The 19,380-nt window shown below is 42.3% G+C and overlaps 1 protein-coding gene across 6 annotated transcripts in view; it reads right to left on the bottom strand.

Annotated features, from left to right (window-relative positions):
• Positions 1 to 19,380, bottom strand: part of KIF13A (kinesin family member 13A) — a 337,055-nt gene that overhangs the window by 147,758 nt on the left and 169,917 nt on the right. For all 6 annotated transcript variants that reach the window (XM_075314713.1, XM_075314715.1, XM_075314714.1 and 3 more), the window contains exons 9-13: positions 19,029 to 19,141; positions 10,670 to 10,781; positions 9,978 to 10,190; positions 9,047 to 9,157; positions 2,642 to 2,776 (exon numbers count right to left, since the gene is read on the bottom strand). In XM_075314713.1, the coding sequence (XP_075170828.1) occupies positions 2,642 to 2,776; positions 9,047 to 9,157; positions 9,978 to 10,190; positions 10,670 to 10,781; positions 19,029 to 19,141 (684 nt within the window). The remainder of the gene's footprint in view (positions 1 to 2,641; positions 2,777 to 9,046; positions 9,158 to 9,977; positions 10,191 to 10,669; positions 10,782 to 19,028; positions 19,142 to 19,380) is intronic.

The following is a 19,380-nucleotide window of genomic DNA, read 5'->3' as shown; positions in this document are numbered from 1 at the left end:
ATACAATTTTTTGATCAATTTTTATTTCATTTTGAGAGGCAAGATCAACAATTCAGCTTTGTGGTAGCTTTTGTGATCCTTCTTTAAAACAGTCAAATAGTTTTTTATTAGGTGCTATTACTAACTTTGCGATCCCAAAAATGTTATGTTTTCACAGGGTTTTTTTTTTTACAAATAAATTCTTTATGACAAGCATTTTGTAATATTTTTAGTTTTTTTAAGCTTTGAAAATTTTTTATTTACAATATGTATTAGTCTATCAAGGAACTTTGATCATATAATACATTGCACTTTTTGGGTAGTGCAGTACATAATCCAGTCAGTGCTTGAATGCCAGGTTAAGGGTTAGGCCTTCAGCAGTGTCTAATAACCCATAGTATGTGACAGACCCGGAGGTCATTGTTGGTCCTGTAGTAGACATAGCAGCATGATAGCGTTATAGGGGTGCCAATGGTTAGATAGAGAGAGCGCTAACTTCTGTCAAACTCCTCACATGCCACTGTCAACATTGACTATGGCATCTGAAGGGCCAAAGTGCTGGGATCGGAGACAGTTCTGGTACAAACACATGCAGAAGGAGCACAGATGTATATGACAGCCGGCTCAATCTGCAGATGCCATGCCTGCACCATTGTGTTAATATAAGGCTATGTGCGTACGCTGCGTTTTTTGCTGCATTTTTTCCACCATCAAAGTCTATGAGATTTCATTTTTGCTGTCCGCAAAATTTCATTTCATTTTTTGGCTGTGTCTTTGTGGTGACCACAAAGATGCAGAATGTCAATATTTTTTGCATTTTTCACCCATTGAATGCATTGGACAAAAACGAAGCAAAAAAACGCATGCTTTTTTTATGCGATTTCCTGTGGGTGCGTTTTTGTGCGGTTTTTTTCGGCCAAAAATGCTGCATCTTTGTGGTCAGAAAAAAACGCACCATGCGCACATAGCCTAACTGTACGTCCTGATGCAATAGTAACACAACATCAGGACGTACAGTCTCCTAGCGGGACGTGTTACACCAATCTTGGAATAAACTGTTCCTTATACAAAGGTGCACACCTTATTTGTGAAAAAAAATTGAGACTGTTTTTCTGCCCAAAAAAAAGATGAAAAGCCTGAAAAATGTATATATACTGTATATTTTTTATATATTGATTTAATTTCCTGACTTTCAGACAGTCCCAATGAATAAGCGCAAATAATAATGTAATACTGTTCAATGATATGTTTTATCTGAACAATGATTCATGTGCTATCTTGATTTCCGTTAGTTATTTTTTCTATATATATATATATATATATATATATATATATATATATATATATATATATATATATATATATATATATATATATATATACATACATACATACATACATACATATACATATATATATATATATATATATATATATATATTTTACACTTTAACTCCATTTTTCTGATACAATGCTCCAAACTTACAGCATAAATCTAAATTTAAAATAACATCCCAGCTTCTTACATCCACCACTAGTGAGCAGGGGAGGTGTTGTTTATCCTTTGAACACAATAGTAACATAGTTATGCAGTAATGTTCCACGCCCCTTCAAGTGGCCTCTATAAGAAGCTCTTTTTTTTTTTTTTTCTTAAGAGAAAAAAAAACAGCCCCAGCTGACATGCTATAATCATTCAGGGTTTGCATTAACCACTATATATATATATATATATATACACATACATATGTATGTATATATATATATATATATATATATATATATATATATATATATATATATATATATATATATATATATATATATATATATATATATATATATGTATGTATGTATGTATGTATGTATGTATGTATGTATGTATGTATGTATGTATGAATGAATGAATGAATGTATATATATATATCTAAATATATATAAAAAATAAGATAAAAAATATAAAAAAAAATGTATGATGAAGCAACTGACAAGCTAGCTTTAGACCTTTGTCCTCAACTCCACATACATACATACACATATATATTATATATATATATATATATATATATATATATATATATATATATATATATATATATATATATATATATATATATAATAAGCTTTCATGGATTTTATAGACCCTTTTGACACATCACATATTTCAAATGCCGAATTGATGAAACAATAACGGTACCAATTATGGGGAATGTGTCACTGCATAACACTCTCAAAAGCATCTCATAATTAAGAAATGGCACCAGCAGGTGTCAATAAAAGCAAGTAGTTTAAAGATCCATTTACACTGAAAGGCTAATCTGATCGAGAGTTGGTAGGAAACCGTGTTCACAATAATCCTGTAGTTAAAAAAAGGGTTTCCGATCACCTGACGATTGATCAAAATACATCAAATTAAACAATCGGGTGAAACAATCGGGTGAAACAATCGGGTGAAACAATCGGGTGAAACAATCGGGTGAAACAATCGGGTGAAACGATCCTCTTTCTTGGCAGCCTATGTGAGCCAAGTGATCTCTTGCAGAACGCTCAGTGCACATCGTTGAGCTCGGTCTGGCTGCCACCAAATGATAAATATTTGCTGATCTGCAGTCATTAAACTCTGCAAACTTAGGTACTGGAAACCCACCTTTCGCAATCATCTTACCTTTAAATAGTACACCAGCAGTTCATTAAGTGCGGGGTCGGCATTTAGGTTCACCAAGTAACATTTGTCATCACCAACTTTAATACCAGATGACTGGAGGGAAATGCCCATGCTCTCCAGCTGCTTCTGCCTCTCCTGAGAAAAGAGAAATTACAAGTTAACCATGGAGATGTATACAGAATATATTCTTCATCAGGCGAATATACTCTTTTAGAATAAATAGTAACATTATTAGAAAGTGAAGGTAATTCTATTAAAAATAAAGTTGAGTCTTTTGCCAATGTTACTTCTCTGGTATAGTACTTATATCCAAGAATAAAAGATAAACCCCTTCCAGGTATTGACACACCACAGCCCTATTGCAACATGGAGTTATGTTTCCCTTTCCCTTTTTCACTACTTAAAGCATAACCGTTGTTTTAATTTTTACTTCATAAATTAGCAGTACACATAAAAATAAGTGACTTTGTACTATTTCTTATTAGAGAAATATACTTCTTTTTGTGACAGAATTGATCAGTCATTATCAAAATTATCAATTCTGAGGTAAAAATCTGTGAAGACTTTCCCATTACTGAGAAAGGAGTTATCAGTTGTTACTGATGAGATTCTATGTTGGCAGAAGGAGTTAGAGGCAGAGCGGGGAGCAAGAGGCAGAGCGGGGAGCAAGAGGCAGAGCGGGGAGCAAGAGGCAGAGCGGGGAGCTAGAGGCAGAGCGGGGAGCTAGAGGCAGAGCGGGGAGCTAGAGGCAGAGCGGGGAGCTAGAGGCAGAGCGGGGAGCTAGAGGCAGAGCGGGGAGCTAGAGGCAGAGCGGGGAGCTAGAGGAAACGCGGGGAGCTAGAGGAAGAGCGGGGAGCTAGAGGAAGAGCGAGGAGCAAGAGGCAGAGCGAGGAGCAAGAGGCAGAGCGAGGAGCAAGAGGCAGAGCGAGGAGCAAGAGGCAGAGCGGGGAGCTAGAGGCAGAGCGGGGAGCTAGAGGCAGAGCGGGGAGCTAGAGGCAGAGCGGGGAGCTAGAGGCAGAGCGGGGAGCTAGAGGCAGAGCGAGGAGCAAGAGGCAGAGCGAGGAGCAAGAGGCAGAGCGAGGAGCAAGAGGCAGAGCGAGGAGCAAGAGGCAGAGCGAGGAGCAAGAGGCAGAGCGAGCAGCACGAGGCAGAGCGAGCAGCACGAGGCAGAGCGAGCAGCACGAGGCAGAGCGAGCAGCACGAGGCAGAGCGAGCAGCAAGAGTCAGAGCAAGGAGCTAGAAGCAGAGTGAGGAGCTAGACGCAGAGCTCTGCCTCTAGCTTCTCCCATCATTATAAAATCTCATCAGCACCAACTGCCATCTCCTATCTCAGTAATGGGAGAATCACTGAATAAAAATTTTACCTCAGAATTGAGAATTTTGATAATGACTGATCAATTCTGGCAGAGAAAGAAGCTGATTTGTCTGATAATATATATTACAAAGTTTCTTATTTTCATGTGTAATATTGACTTATGTACAAAAAAATAAAATGATGATTACACTTTAACCCCTTCACCCCCGGGCGATTTTCCGTTTTCTTTTTTTTTTCCTCCCTTCTTCCGAGAGCCGTAACTTTTTTATTTTTCTGTTAATCTTGCCATATAAGAGCTTATTTTTTGCGGGACAAATTGTACTTTTGAATAAAACCATTAGTTTTACCATATAGTCTACTGGAAAAAGGCAAAAAAAATTCCAAGTGTGGAAAAAAATTGCAAAAAAACAAAAAGTGTGACATCCCAATTGTTTTTTCACATATTTTATTCACAGTGTTCACTATAATGTAAAACTGATGTGACGGTGCAATGCCTCAGGTTGGTATGAGTTCGTAGATACCAAACATGTATACGTTTACTTTATCTAAGGGGTTAAAAAAAAAAAATCAGACGTTTGTCCAAACAAATGGCATACTCTTTGTGCCATTTTCCGCGATCCGTAGCATTCTCATTTTTTGGGATCTATGGCTCAGTGATGGCTTATTTTTTGCATCTCGAGCTGGCATTTTTAACAGTACAATTTTTGCGTAGATGCTACAATTTGATCGCCTGTTATCGCATCTTGTGCAAAATATGCGGCGACCAAAAAACATAATTTTGGCATCTGGATTTTTTTTTGCCACTACGCCATTTGCCGATCAGATTAATTGATTTTATATTTTGATAGATCGGGCACTTCTGAACACGGCGATACCAAATATGTGTATATGGGGTTTTTTTTAAACCTTTAATTTTTAATGGGGTGAATAAGGAGTGATTTGAACTTTTAGGCTTTTTCATTTTTTTTATAATAAAAAAAAAATATAATGAAAAAAAAATGTGATCAATAGTCTGATCGCTTGTTCCTTGTTCAGAGCTTTGCTCTGATCTGCAGAAAGAAGGGAATTTTGTTTACTTACCGTAAATTCCTTTTCTTCTAGCTCCTATTGGGAGACCCAGACAATTGGGTGTATAGCTTCTGCCTCCGGAGGCCACACAAAGTATTACACTTCAAAAAGTGTAACCCCTCCCCTCTGCCTATACACCCTCCCGTGCATCACGGGCTCCTCAGTTTTGGTGCAAAAGCAGGAAGGAGGAAACTTATAAATTGGTCTAAGGTAAATTCAATCCGAAGGATGTTCGGAGAACTGAAAACCATGAACCAAAAGAACAATTCAACATGAACAACATGTGTACACAAAAGAACAAAACAGCCCGAAGGGAACAGGGGCGGGTGCTGGGTCTCCCAATAGGAGCTAGAAGAAAAGGAATTTACGATAAGTAAACAAAATTCCCTTCTTCTTTGTCGCTCCATTGGGAGACCCAGACAATTGTCCAAAAGCAGTCCCTGGGTGGGTAAAAGAATACCCCGATAAAAAGAGCCGACAACGGCCCCCTCTTACAGGTGGGCAACCGCCGCCTGAAGGACTCGCCTACCTAGACTGGCATCTGCCGAAGCATAGGTATGCACCTGATAGTGTTTCGTGAAAGTGTGCAGACTAGACCAGGTAGCCGCCTGACACACCTGCTGAGCCGTAGCCCGGTGCCGCAATGCCCAGGACGCCCCTACGGCTCTGGTAGAATGGGCTTTCAGCCCTGAAGGAATCGGAAGCCCAGAAGAACGGTAGGCTTCAAAAATCGGTTCCTTGATCCACCGAGCCAAGGTTGACTTGGAAGCCTGCGACCCCTTACGCTGGCCAGCGACAAGGACAAAGAGCGCATCAGAACGACGCAGTGGCGCCGTGCGAGACACGTAGAGCCGGAGTGCTCTCACTAGATCTAACAAGTGGAAATCCTTTTCACATTGGTGAACTGGATGAGGGCAAAATGAAGGTAAGGAGATATCCTGATTGAGATGAAAAGGGGATACCACCTTAGGGAGAAATTCCGGGACCGGACGCAGAACCACCTTATCCTGGTGAAAAACCAGGAAGGGGGCTTTGCATGACAGCGCTGCAAGCTCTGACACTCTTCGGAGTGATGTAATTGCCACTAGAAATGCCACCTTCTGCGAAAGACGTGATAGAGAGACATCCCGCAGTGGCTCGAAAGGTGGTTTCTGAAGAGCCCTTAGAACCCTGTTAAGATCCCAGGGTTCCAGCGGCCGCTTGTAAGGTGGGACTATGTGGCAAACTCCCTGCAGGAACGTGCGGACCTGCGGAAGCCTGGCTAGACGCCTTTGAAAAAACACGGAAAGCGCCGATACTTGTCCCTTGAGAGAGCCGAGAGACAAACCCTTGTCCATTCCGGATTGAAGGAAGGAAAGAAAAGTGGGTAAGGCAAACGGCCAGGGGGTAAAACCCTTATCAGAGCACCAGGATAAGAAGATCCTCCAAGCCCTGTGATAGATCTTGGCGGACGTTGGTTTCCTGGCCTGTCTCATAGTGGCAATGACATCTTGAGATAACCCTGAGGACGCTAGGAGCCAGGACTCAATGGCCACACAGTCAGGTTGAGGGCCGCAGAATTCAGATGGAAAAATGGCCCTTGAGACAGCAAGTCTGGTCGGTCTGGGAGTGCCCACGGTTGACCCACCGTGAGGTGCCACAGATCCGGGTACCACGACCTCCTCGGCCAGTCTGGAGCGACGAGGATGGCGCGGCGGCAGTCGGACCTGATCTTGCGTAACACTCTGGGCAGCATTGCCAGAGGAGGAAATACATAAGGCAGTCGAAACTGCGACCAATCCTGAACTAATGCGTCCGCCGCCAGAGCTCTGTGACACAAAAACTGAGGAGCCCGTGATGCACGGGAGGGTGTATAGGCAGAGGGGAGGGGTTACACTTTTTTAAGTGTAATACTTTGTGTCGCCTCCGGAGGCAGAAGCTATACACCCAATTGTCTGGGTCTCCCAATGGAGCGACAAAGAAAGATGCACTTCTCTAACACCCGGCGCTCTCCCGGATGTAAGAGGAAGTGGCTCATGATAGCTACAGGAGTCATTACATTACCCTGTGCTACCTTGACAACCATCGTAAGTCACGTGATCACATCACGTGACTTCCAATGGCGCCGGGTAAGTGAATGCTTACCGCAGCACACGGTTTCATCTCACTGTCACATTTTGACAGCGAGATGCAAGGGGTTAACAGTCACTAGTGGGTACAGAATCCACTCGTGCCTGATAGCTGCACATATCAGCTATTCAAATCAAATCGGTAGCCGGTGGGGATTAACCTGACACGATCCATGACGTACTGTCATGTGCCGTGGCATGTTTCACTACTTAACACTTGTGGAGACTGGGTTGTCAACACCAATTAAAATGAAGATGAAATCAATCTCGAATGTACCTCTCTGACCGGGGCCTTATAGTAAAGTATGAGCTGCCTCTATAGTACATACATGTGTTCTCCAAGGTGGATTCTGGAGACTTACTGAGACTAAAGTGAAGATCGAATTAAAAAAGATTTTCACCCAAAATCTAAACTTTACCATATCTTATTAAAAGGAATCTGTCAGCAGGTTCTTGCTATATAAGCTGCAGCCAGCATGCTGTAGGGGTTAAGACAGAAAGTTCAGGCTTGCTTGTGTTGTCACTGTTTGATCTTTAGTTTATTTGCAATGTCTGTTTTAGCAGCAAAACCCTTATAATTGCCATGGCTAGCTTGCCATGTTGTCCAGCACGCCCGCTCCTCCGACTGACACCTCACAGTCAATGAACAATCACTATAGAGAGCTCAGTTTTGGGTGTGGGTGTGTGTGTGTGTGGGTGTGGGTGTGGGTGGCCACATGACTAAAGCTAAAAATGTGCATTATAATAAAAAAAAAAAAGGCCATAGTAATTGCCAATCTTGTTGCAGCAGACAATCTTTGCATTCATTACTTACAAATAATATCTAAAAACAAAAAAAATGTATCAGTTCAGTGGACGAGGGATAAACAGCCGGCCCGCATGATCACTCCTGGCAACTGCAGCCTGGAGTGATCATGTGCGGCTGTATTCACTGCTCCCCGCGCATCATCATCAGTGCGGGGGGCAGTGAATCAGTACACATTACTCACCGTTCCCCTGCAGCACCGCGATCTCCTCCTGTCGGTGCCGGTCAGCTGACTTGCGTGGAGACTAGCGGCGCGCACAGCGATGACATCATCGCTGTGGGCACGTGTCCACATGCAGCCGTCAGCACAGACCGGAGGATATTGCGATGCTGCAGCCTGCAGGGGAACGGGGACGGCTCCACTCAGCGGCGCTGCCGCTGCATAGACGGTAAGAGGAGCGGTGCTGCAGCGAGTGAGGTGAGGTGAGTATGAACGTTTATTTTTTTTTATGTGCCACAGGATGCGGCCATACACCAGGATGATGGGGGTATATGAGCAGGATAGGGGTATATTATAAGCAGCATGGGGAGTATATGAGCAGCATGGGGAGTATATGAGCAGCATGGGGAGTATATGAGCAGCATGGGGAGTATATGAACAGCATGGGGAGTATATGAGCAGGCTGGGGAGTATATGAGCAGGCTGGGGAGTATATGAGCAGGCTGGGGAGTATATGAGCAGTCTGAGGAGTATGTGAGCAGGCTGGGGAGTATGTGAGCAGGCTGGGGAGTATATGAGCAGTCTGAGGAGTATATGAGCAGGCTGGGGAGTATGTGAGCAGGACATTACTCCATAACAGTGTCAGCAGCAGACCCTTGCCCCATAAATGTGTCATGACCACATTTTTTGCTTAAAATTTTATTTTCCTATTTTCCTCCTCTAAAACCAGGGTGCGTCTTATGGTCAGGTGCGTCTTATAGTCCGAAAAATACGGTATTAACTTCATCTTTCAGAATTGGATTACGTACCCAACAAAAACTCCCACTCAGAGTCCAAATTATGATAAATATAATCTGAAAATAAAACTGCAGCCTGTAAACAATCCTAAAAGACTTCATTTTAGTTAAATAATTTTTTTTTGCTATACTGAGCTTAAAAATACACATACCTGTGCGATCGATTCAGTCTTCCTCAACTTTTCTTCCCAGGTGATCGTTAGCTCTCGGATTAATTTTTCAGATTCTTCTAATTTTTCCTTTAGTTCAGGTGCCTTCAGAGACTGCGCATGGAAAATATCAAGCAGACACATACATATTTAATTAGAGTACTGAGGATTTAATCAAGCCATCTGCTTCCTAACATTTATCTCTGCTTACAAGGAATAGGGCGCAAAAACAAAGACAAAAGAACATAAAAATACAAATATGGACACATCTTTCATGGCACATGGTGAATACGATTCAGAATGAAGAACAGAGCATTAAAAAACATGTATTTCATGGTCAGATCTCAGAACCTCATTGTATTGTTCCTGCATGAAACTCTTGTAGTACATGAAATAATGGACGTCATTATCTGCCTGCAACCTTGAGTTCAGAACACTCTGGTAGCAAATAACGTGCTTTATTTAATAAGAAAAGCATCTAGATGTATGAGAAATGAGTAACATTCCCTCACACACATACAGATAGGTATGGAAGAGCCCAAGCACTTTCATAGTCGAATGCTCAACCACCGCTCTAGACAACTCTTCATACTTGGGATGTTCTGGTAAGCAAGCATGATAGGGGCGGCTAGGGTTCCTCTCCTAGATAAGGGTGGGGTTTCCAAGAATTGGATGCCCATTAATCAGCATAAATCAAGATGTGAATATCATGAAATCCAACTTTAATTATCTTGAATATTCATATTAACAAGGCTCTAAAAACTCAAATTTGTGCATGTAAAGAACCAACCACCTCAAAGTCAATGGTATTTTGTACATCGCTACACTAGATATCACAGAGGTGTGCTGATATAAATCAAAATAGACAAAGTGGGAACACATACTATATGAAATCAAGAACACTTTCTTTTTTGGGGGAAGGTAAATTACTCACTTCGGCCTGTGAGAGCTGCTCCTTTAGTTTCTCCACCTCTTCCCGCAGCTCTCTGATAACTCGGGCATTGGGATCCTCGTTGACCACAGCGTGATTGACTATCCTTTTGGCCCGGTCAGCATACCTTAAGGTTGAAAGTGTCTCTTCGTAGTTGTCGGCTGCTGGGCTGATTGTAGCAAGCATGGCAGTTTTGCTATTTCCACCCAAATTGTCCTTAATTCCCAATGAAAAAAATATGTTATTCAAAAGGAGCCCAGCTGTATGCTCCTCTAAATGTCAAAACGGTTTCTATTCACGCCCTCAAAATATGGGGCATGTGTATATGGCCTTCTTTAGGACACAACATAAAAAGGGAAATCCAAAATTATCTTCAGATACCATCCTTGAGGATCTGAGATCACAGACTTAACCAATAGGATCATCTCACATGCATCTAAGGCTGGCAGTAAAGTTTACATAGTTCTGAGCCCAACGCTATTGTTCACAAAATAGACATGCATGCTTGGCTAGGCTGAAGATTTTCCAGAAAAATGCTCGAGTTCCCGAATGTCTTCTATTACACTCGGGTACTTGAGTCGTGCCCATCAGAGCATCCAACTGCTCATTACGAGTACCGGGCACCCGAGCAGGGAAGAGATCGCCCATCACCAGTAAAAATGTATATTACATTATAAAACGCGTTGTGTTCCTACCTTAAGGAGCCATGTGAGTACAGAATCTCTGTAAGGAACAAACTTGGTCTTCCCTTTCCCAGCAGCTTGATCAGCCAACGATGATATCACCAACCCCAAAGTGGTCAATGACCTTAGTGGAAAGACGGAAGAAGAAAACATGTTATACCCAAATTGTACCACTATATAATCATACAAATATAGAATATGAGATGCTAAAAAAGAACAAAAGGAGGTCATATTCCTACTTTACCCAAGTTACAGGGAAGGTTACTGACAGACTGGAAAATATCTGTACATAGACCACAATCCTTTCCATTTTATCCTAGAAAGTGAAATATTTGCTTGTCTATGTGAAACCCCCACAGATTAACTAATACCCATCCACAACAGATCACAACTAAGCAATATCTCCTTCCAGTGATGTCAACCTGCAGGCAAAGGGTCAATCTGTGTATATATATATAAAAAAAATATAAAATCACCAGAAAAAAAAGCCACCAGCCAACACAGGTCAAAATGGCAGATGCACTCGCAGGATGCAGCTGGCCCCTCATGATAAAGGTAGGGGCAACACAGGTGCAGAATACCGATGAGACAACCACTCACAGGGACCCTTGACGTTTGTGTTACGAGCTTATGTATTTTGCATTGCAGTCAATGTGTGACTGGTGCCCTATGTAAAACATCATTAGTGTGCATGTTTAATACCAGCAACTACCCCCTCTATTGGTAGGTTGAGAGTGCCTGTGTCATCGGTATTCTGCACCTGTTTTACCCCTACCTTTATCATGAGGGTCCGGCTGCATCCTGCGAGTGCATCTGCCATTTTGACCCGTGTTGGCTGGTGGCTTTTTTGAATTTTTTCTGAATTTATGTCCTTTTCGGTGAATTAATGGCTCAAACTGTGCTGGACACATGCCTTCTGGGAAGGGTCATTCCATATGAACGCTCGCTTGGATCACACAGTGTAAAATGGCATATATCTATATACAGAGAAACAAGGAGAACAAAGGCAAGGGTGTAGTGCTAAATATTCTATATTTATTTCAGGAAGACTGGCACAGAAAGGAATCGGCAACACAAAACAGAGGCATGTGTATAACAACATGTATAAAATTGTGAAGCATGAGGTATACAAGTACAGTACTAATAATATCTGCGGGTCAAAATGTGGTCAGGGCATAAAGCACTACAAAGAGAACCATAAAAGGTAAAATAGAAAATAAATTGCCACAAATTCAAAAAGAGTAGAAAAACGATTTAGTGCTATAAATAGTAAAATACCCCACACTTAGTACTAGTTAAGTAGCCCTATATTGCACATAGCCCAAGTAGCAGAAAATACAGAAAATTGTAAACATCATGCACAAAGATACAAGTTATAACACTCTGGCCAAAAGGTCAGAGGGGTAAAAGACAGTGGGCAGCATAAACCATGTTGTACAAAAAAGCATACCCATAGTCCTGACACAGCCTAAGGCCTCAAACACACATCCGTGAAACACGTGCGTGTTTGGTCCGTTTCCATATATACCGGAGACACGGACAAACGTGCACCAATTTTATGCTATGTTTGAGGTCACACGTGCGTTATTCCATACAGTCAGTCTGTCCGTGTCCGTGATACGTATGTGTATCCGTTTTGCACGGAAGCATGTCCGTTTTCTGCATGGAACACGCACACATGGACCCAATGGAAATCTATGGGTCCGTGAGCACACGTACGTGACACGGATGCATCTCCGTATGCTCAGTGTACGTTTTGTGCTTTTTTCTAGCGATGTCGGTCATTTTTTCTTTTTCTGTGTATGTCGGTCAATCTCCCTCACTCCGTCGGTCGGTCTCTCTGTCTTGTCTGTCGGTCAGTCTCCCCCTCTCTCATATCACAGATCCCTGATCACCGGCGCGGCACTGCACAGCTGTTAAAAAAAACTCCGGCGGCTTTTACTATTTTGAAAACGTCAGCCGCTCATTAATCAATCTTGAATTCCCTGCTTTCCCCGCCCACAGGCGCCTATGATTGGTTGCAGTGAGACAGCTGTCACTCAGCGTGGGGGCGTGTCTGACTGCAACCAATCACAGCCGCCGTTGGGCATGTCAATATCGAGCAGGAAAATAAATAATAATTTAAAAAAAACGACGTGCGGTCCCCCTCATTTTGATACCAGCCAGGGTAAAGTCAAACGGCTGAAGGCTGGTATTCTCAGGATGGGGAGCCCCACATTATGGGGAGTCCCCCAGCCTAACAATAACAGCCAGCAGCCGCCCAGAATAGCCGCATCCATTAGATGCGACAGTTCTGGGACTCTACCAGGCTCTTCCTGATTTGCCCTGGTGCGTTGGTAATCGGGGTAATAAGGAGATAATGCCAGCAGCCCATAGCTGCCACTAAAGGGGGCTTTACACGCTGCGACATCGCTAATGCGGAGTCGTTGGGGTGACGGAATTTGTGACGCACATCCGGCCGCATTAGCGATGTTGCTGCGTGTGACACCGATGAGCGATTTTGCATCGTTGCAAAAACGTGCAAAATCGCTCATCGGTGACATGGGGGTCCATTCTCGATTATCGTTACTGCAGCAGTAACGATGTAGTTCGTCGCTCCTGCGGCAGCACACATCGCTATGTGTGACGCCGCAGGAACGAGGAAACTCTCCTTACCTGCCTCCCGGCCGCTATGAGGAAGGAAGGAGGTGGGCGGGATGTTCCGTCCACTCATCTCCGCCCCTCCGCTTCTACTGGGCGGCCGCTCAGTGACGTCGCTGTGACGCCGCATGGACCACCCCCTTAGAAAGGAGGCAGTTCGCCGGTCACAGCGACGTCGCCGGGCAGGTACAGTTAGGTCCAGCAATATTTGGACAGTGACACAATTTTCGCGTGTTGGGCTCTGCATGCCACCACATTGGATTTGAAATGAAATCTCTACAACAGAATTCAAGTGCAGATTGTAACGTTTAATTTGAAGGTTTGAACAAAAATATCTGATAGGAATTGTACACATTTCTTTACAAACACTCTGCATTTTAGGAGGTCAAAAGCAATTGGACAAATAAACCAAACCCAAACAAAATATTTTTATTTTCAATATTTTGTTGCGAATCCTTTGGAGGCAATCACTGCCTTAAGTCTGGAACCCATGGACATCACCAAACGCTGGGTTTCCTCCTTCTTAATGCTTTGCCAGGCCTTTACAGCCGCAGCCTTCAGGTCTTGCTTGTTTGTGGGTCTTTCCGTCTTAAGTCTGGATTTGAGCAAGTGAAATGCATGCTCAATTGGGTTAAGATCTGGTGATTGACTTGGCCATTGCAGAATGTTCCACTTTTTTGCACTCATGAACTCCTGGGTAGCTTTGGCTGTATGCTTGGGGTCATTGTCCATCTGTACTATGAAGCGCCGTCCGATCAACTTTGCGGCATTTGGCTGAATCTGGGCTGAAAGTATATCCCGGTACACTTCAGAATTCATCCGGCTACTCTTGTCTGCTGTTATGTCATCAATAAACACAAGTGACCCAGTGCCATTGAAAGCCATGCATGCCCATGCCATCACGTTGCCTCCACCATGTTTTACAGAGAATGTGGTGTGCCTTGGATCATGTGCCGTTCCCTTTCTTCTCCAAACTTTTTTCTTCCCAGCATTCTGGTACAGGTTGATCTTTGTCTCATCTGTCCATAGAATACTTTTCCAGAACTGAGCTGGCTTCATGAGGTGTTTTTCAGCAAATTTAACTCTGGCCTGTCTATTTTTGGAATTGATGAATGGTTTGCATCTAGATGTGAACCCTTTGTATTTACTTTCATGGAGTCTTCTCTTTACTGTTGACTTAGAGACAGATACACCTACTTCACTGAGAGTGTTCTGGACTTCAGTTGATGTTGTCAATGGGTTCTTCTTCACCAAAGAAAGTATGCGGCGATCATCCACCACTGTTGTCATCCGTGGACGCCCAGGTCTTTTTGAGTTCCCAAGCTCACCAGTCAATTCCTTTTTTCTCAGAATGTACCAGACTGTTGATTTAGCTACTCCAAGCATGTCTGCTATCTCTCTGATGGATTTTTTCTTTTTTTTCAGCCTCAGGATGTTCTGCTTCACCTCAATTGAGAGCTCCTTAGACCGCATGTTGTCTGGTCACAGCAACAGCTTCCAAATGCAAAACCACACACCTGTAATCAACCCCAGACCTTTTAACTACTTCATTGATTACAGGTTAACGAGGGAGACGCCTTCAGAGTTAATTGCAGCCCTTAGAGTCCCTTGTCCAATTACTTTTGGTCCCTTGAAAAAGAAGAGGCTATGCATTACAGAGCTATGATTCCTAAACCCTTTCTCCGATTTGGATGTGAAAACTCTCATATTGCAGCTGGGAGTGTGCACTTTCAGTCCATATTATATATATAATTGTATTTCTGAACATGTTTTTGTAAACAGCTAAAATAACAAAACTTGTGTCACTGTCCAAATATTTCTGGACCTAACTGTAAGTATGTGTGACGGGTCTGTGCGATGTTGTGCGGCACGGGCAGCGATTTGCCCGTGTCGCACAACAGATGGGGGCGGGTACCCACGCTAGCGATATCGGGACCGATATCGCAGCGTGTAAAGTAGCCTTAAGTCCAAGATTAATCATGTCAGGCGTCTCCCCGAGATACCTTCCATGATTAATCTGTAAGTTACAGTAAATAAACACATACACCCGAAGAAATCCTTTATTTGGAATAATAAACACTAACAAATACCCTCGTTCACCACTTTATTAAGCCCGAAAAAGCCATCCATGTCCGGCGTAATCCATGGAGGTCCTGCGTCGCTTCCAGCTCTGATACATGAAGGTGACAGGAGCTGCAGAAGAAAAACGCCGCTCCTGTCACGTCCACGCAGCAACTGAGGTGAGAAGCGCGATCAGCGATGATGTCACTCAGGTTACTCGAGGCCACCGCTGGATCCACCAACTGTGACTGCAAGTCACAGGAATGACAGCGATGAAGTCACAGGTGAGTTGCGGACACGGGTGGAGGATCCAGCTAGCCGCGGGTAACCTGAGTGATGGCAACGCTAATCGCGCTGCACACTTCAGTCACTCAGGGGATTAGCGGTCAACGGTGAGTCCTTCACGGGTGACCGCTAATCAGTACGCGACACAGACAGAGCCGCGGTATGACAATGAAGTCGGGTGAAGTTCACCCGAGTGCATTCTTATCGCGCGTCGTGGTCTGCTGTTAGCCGACATGTATCAATGTCATTGTGCATCACACATGGAACATTTCACACGGGCAACACACGGACGTGTCACTTACGTATCTCACGCACACACGAACATTCAACACGCACACATGGCTAGCATACGCAATTCACACGGATGCCACACGTACCATAAAAACGGACTTAAAAACGGACCCGAAAAACGGAACGTAACACACGTGCGTGGTTTTCACGGATGTCTGTCGGAGGCCTAAGAAATAGCAGCAAAGAGGTCCCCCTGGAACAAGGACCCCGACATATACGTTTCACAATCTCACAGCAGTTTAGATCATTTCATCAGGGGGAGAATTATCTCCCCCTGATGAAATGATCTAAACTGCTGTGAGATCGGACTATGGGTATGCTTTTTTCTACTCTTTTTGAATTTGTGGCAATTTATTTTCTATTTTTACCTTTATGGTTCTCTTTGTAGTGCTTTATGCCCTGATCACATTTTGACCCGCAGATATTATTAGTACTGTACTTGTATACCTCATGCTTCACAATTTTATACATGTTGTTATACACATGCCTCTGATTTGTGTTGCCGATTCCTTTCTGTGCCAGTCTTCCTGAAATAAATATAGAATATTTCGCACTACACTCTTGCCTTTGTTCTCCTTGTTTCTCTAATTCTTTAGAGTGTGCCATGTAGGTAAAATGTCATTCTTCCCCTACTTTTTAATTTTGGATATCTGTATCATATATATCTATATACAGTATATCTAAAAAGTGAGGACACACCTCACATTTTGTAAAAAATTTATTATATCTTTTCATGGGGCAACACTGAAGATATGTCACTTTGATACAATGTAAAGTAATCAGTGTACAGCTTGTATAACGGTGTAAATTTGATGCGTCCTCTAAATAACCCAACACACAGCCAAAAATGTCTAAACCGCAGGCAATAAAAGGGAGTACATCCCTAAGTACAAATGGAGAAATTGTGCACAATTAGCCATTTTACCTCCCCGGTGTCATGTAACTCATTAGTGTTATAAGGCCTCATATGTGTGAGTGGGGAGCAGGTGTGTTATATTTGGTTTTATCACTCACATACTGGTCACTGGAAGCTCACCATGGCACCTCAATGCAAAGAATTCTCAGAGGTTCTACAGAACAGAATTGTTCCTCTGCATAAAGATGGCTAAAGCTATAAGAAGATTGCCAACACCCTGAAACTTAACTGCAGCACAGTGGCCAAAACCATACAGCGGTTTAACAAGACAGGCTCCACTCAAAAAGGTTTACCCAAGGTCAACCAAAGAAGTTAAATGCACGTGCTCAGAGTTATATCCAGTTGTTGTCTTTTCAAAATAGACTTCTGAGTACTGCCAAAGGGGTGTGAGAGTCAGCCTGAGTGTGCAGACCATACACCAGCAACATGATGTTGACATGTAGGAGTGGAAGAGGATTCCAGTGGCTCCTGTGAATCTCTAGAGAACTCCCTGCACAAGAGAGCTAGGGTGGAGCTTAACAATAATGGTAATATTATATATATATATATATATATATATATATATATATATATATATATATATATATATATATACATAGATAGATAGATAGATAGATAGATAGTACAGACCAAAAGTTTGGACACACCTAATCTCTAGAACAACTGTTAAGAGGAGACTTTGTGCAGCAGGGCCTGGACGTTAGACACAAGGAATGGACATTAGACTAGTGGAAATCTGTGCTTTGGTCTGATGAGTCCAAATTTGAGATCTTTGGAACCAACCACCATGTCTTTGTAGAAAAGGTGAATGGATGGACTCTACATGGCTGGTTCCCACCGTGAAGCATGGAGGGGGAGGTGTGAAGGTGTGGGGGTGCTTTGCTGGTGACACTGTTGGGGATTTATTCAAAATTGAGGGCATACAGGACCAGCATGCCTACCACAGCATCTTGCAGTGGCATGCAATTTCATCCGGTTTGCGTTTAGTTGGACCATCATTTATTTTTCAACAGGACAATGATCCCAAACACACCTCTAGTCTGTGTAAGGGCTATTTGACTAAAGCCTGCTTTACACCTTACAATTATATATATATATATATATATATATATATATATATATATATATATATATATATATATATATATATATATATATATATATATATATATATATATATATATATATATATATATATGTATTATTTTTATTTTTTTTTAAAAACAATGAAACCATAATATATTATAAGGAGAAACCCAACCAATATAAGCAATGACAGTGTAAGCATATAGCAAGTTAAATGCATATCAATAATCTCATAAGTATGGGACCTGAACGGTGTGGAGAAAGTCTCTGGTAATGAAATAAAGGAGATGCAACTACAAATCATAAGTATTAACATATTTCAAAAGAATATACACAATTAGAATATGGATAATATCATACCCCAAACTTGTCCTCTCCTGCTGGAATAACGCCCTGCTTCAATGTCCATTTTGGAAATCAGATGCTCAATGCGCATTTCGGCTAAATGCCGAAACTGGCATCATTCCAGCAGGTGAAAGCAAATTATGGGTACACAATTATCTTGTGGTGAATATTCTTTTACGTTATTTCTTTCTGCTGAGCCCTGAATACACCATTTACTTTTATGAGACTGACGGAGTCACTTTGGGCACGGTTTGGCCACTGTCCTGGCAGTATTCATCTTTTTCAAACATTCACAAAAAACATGGCAGACCATGATATTGTGCATGCCTTGGAAAAGATGAACACTGCTAGGACAAAGGCCAGACAGTGTCCAAAGTGACTCCGTTGGCATCATAATAGTTAATCTTTTCCATCGAAATCCCATTTTTCAAGAAATCTGATCCAGATGAAAACCCACAATGCACTATACATCACTATATGTGTGTCTATCTACCTTCTGCAAAATTAATGTGATGGGCATGTCTGAAACGCCGATATGTCAGGTAGACCTCTACTGGTTTAGGTGATGTCCAATTTGTCACCTGTACCCAATTGCTGAACTTTTCATTATCCCTCCTAACACAATATGAAGTTAAATTGTATCTTCCACAGAAAATAGATTCAGTAATGAAAATTGCATCTGCCGATTCACATACTGCTATTGTCTATAAAAAGGAGTATTCGTGAAAACAATGGAAAGGCCCTTACTTGTTGATGTTACTTCCTTCCTTGAGGCGTTCTCCAGCAGCACCGGTTTTGGACACTCGCTCGCTGCCAGCCAGGTCTACAAGGCTGACCTTACTGACACGTTCTCCTGAGTTCTAATTAGGAAAAATGAGCAGCATTAGCATTATTTGTACAAATATACTTGTGGGGAAAAGACAATTATTTGCAACAGATATGATAATCCGGAAAGACTGATTATCCTGCAAATGTTTTCTTCCACAAAACTGTAATATAATGTGGAATTTCACAAGAAACTGTTAAAGGTCACATTTTGAGCTTCTTCAATGTATAAGGTTGACCACCACAGTGCTACATTAATTAATGGTACTTTGAC

The sequence above is a fragment of the Anomaloglossus baeobatrachus genome, chromosome 6, assembly GCF_048569485.1.
Source record: "Anomaloglossus baeobatrachus isolate aAnoBae1 chromosome 6, aAnoBae1.hap1, whole genome shotgun sequence".
NCBI lineage: Eukaryota > Metazoa > Chordata > Amphibia > Anura > Aromobatidae > Anomaloglossus > Anomaloglossus baeobatrachus.
The sequence above is the reverse complement of the archived record's forward strand: the minus strand, read 5'-3'. Positions and strand labels throughout refer to the sequence as shown.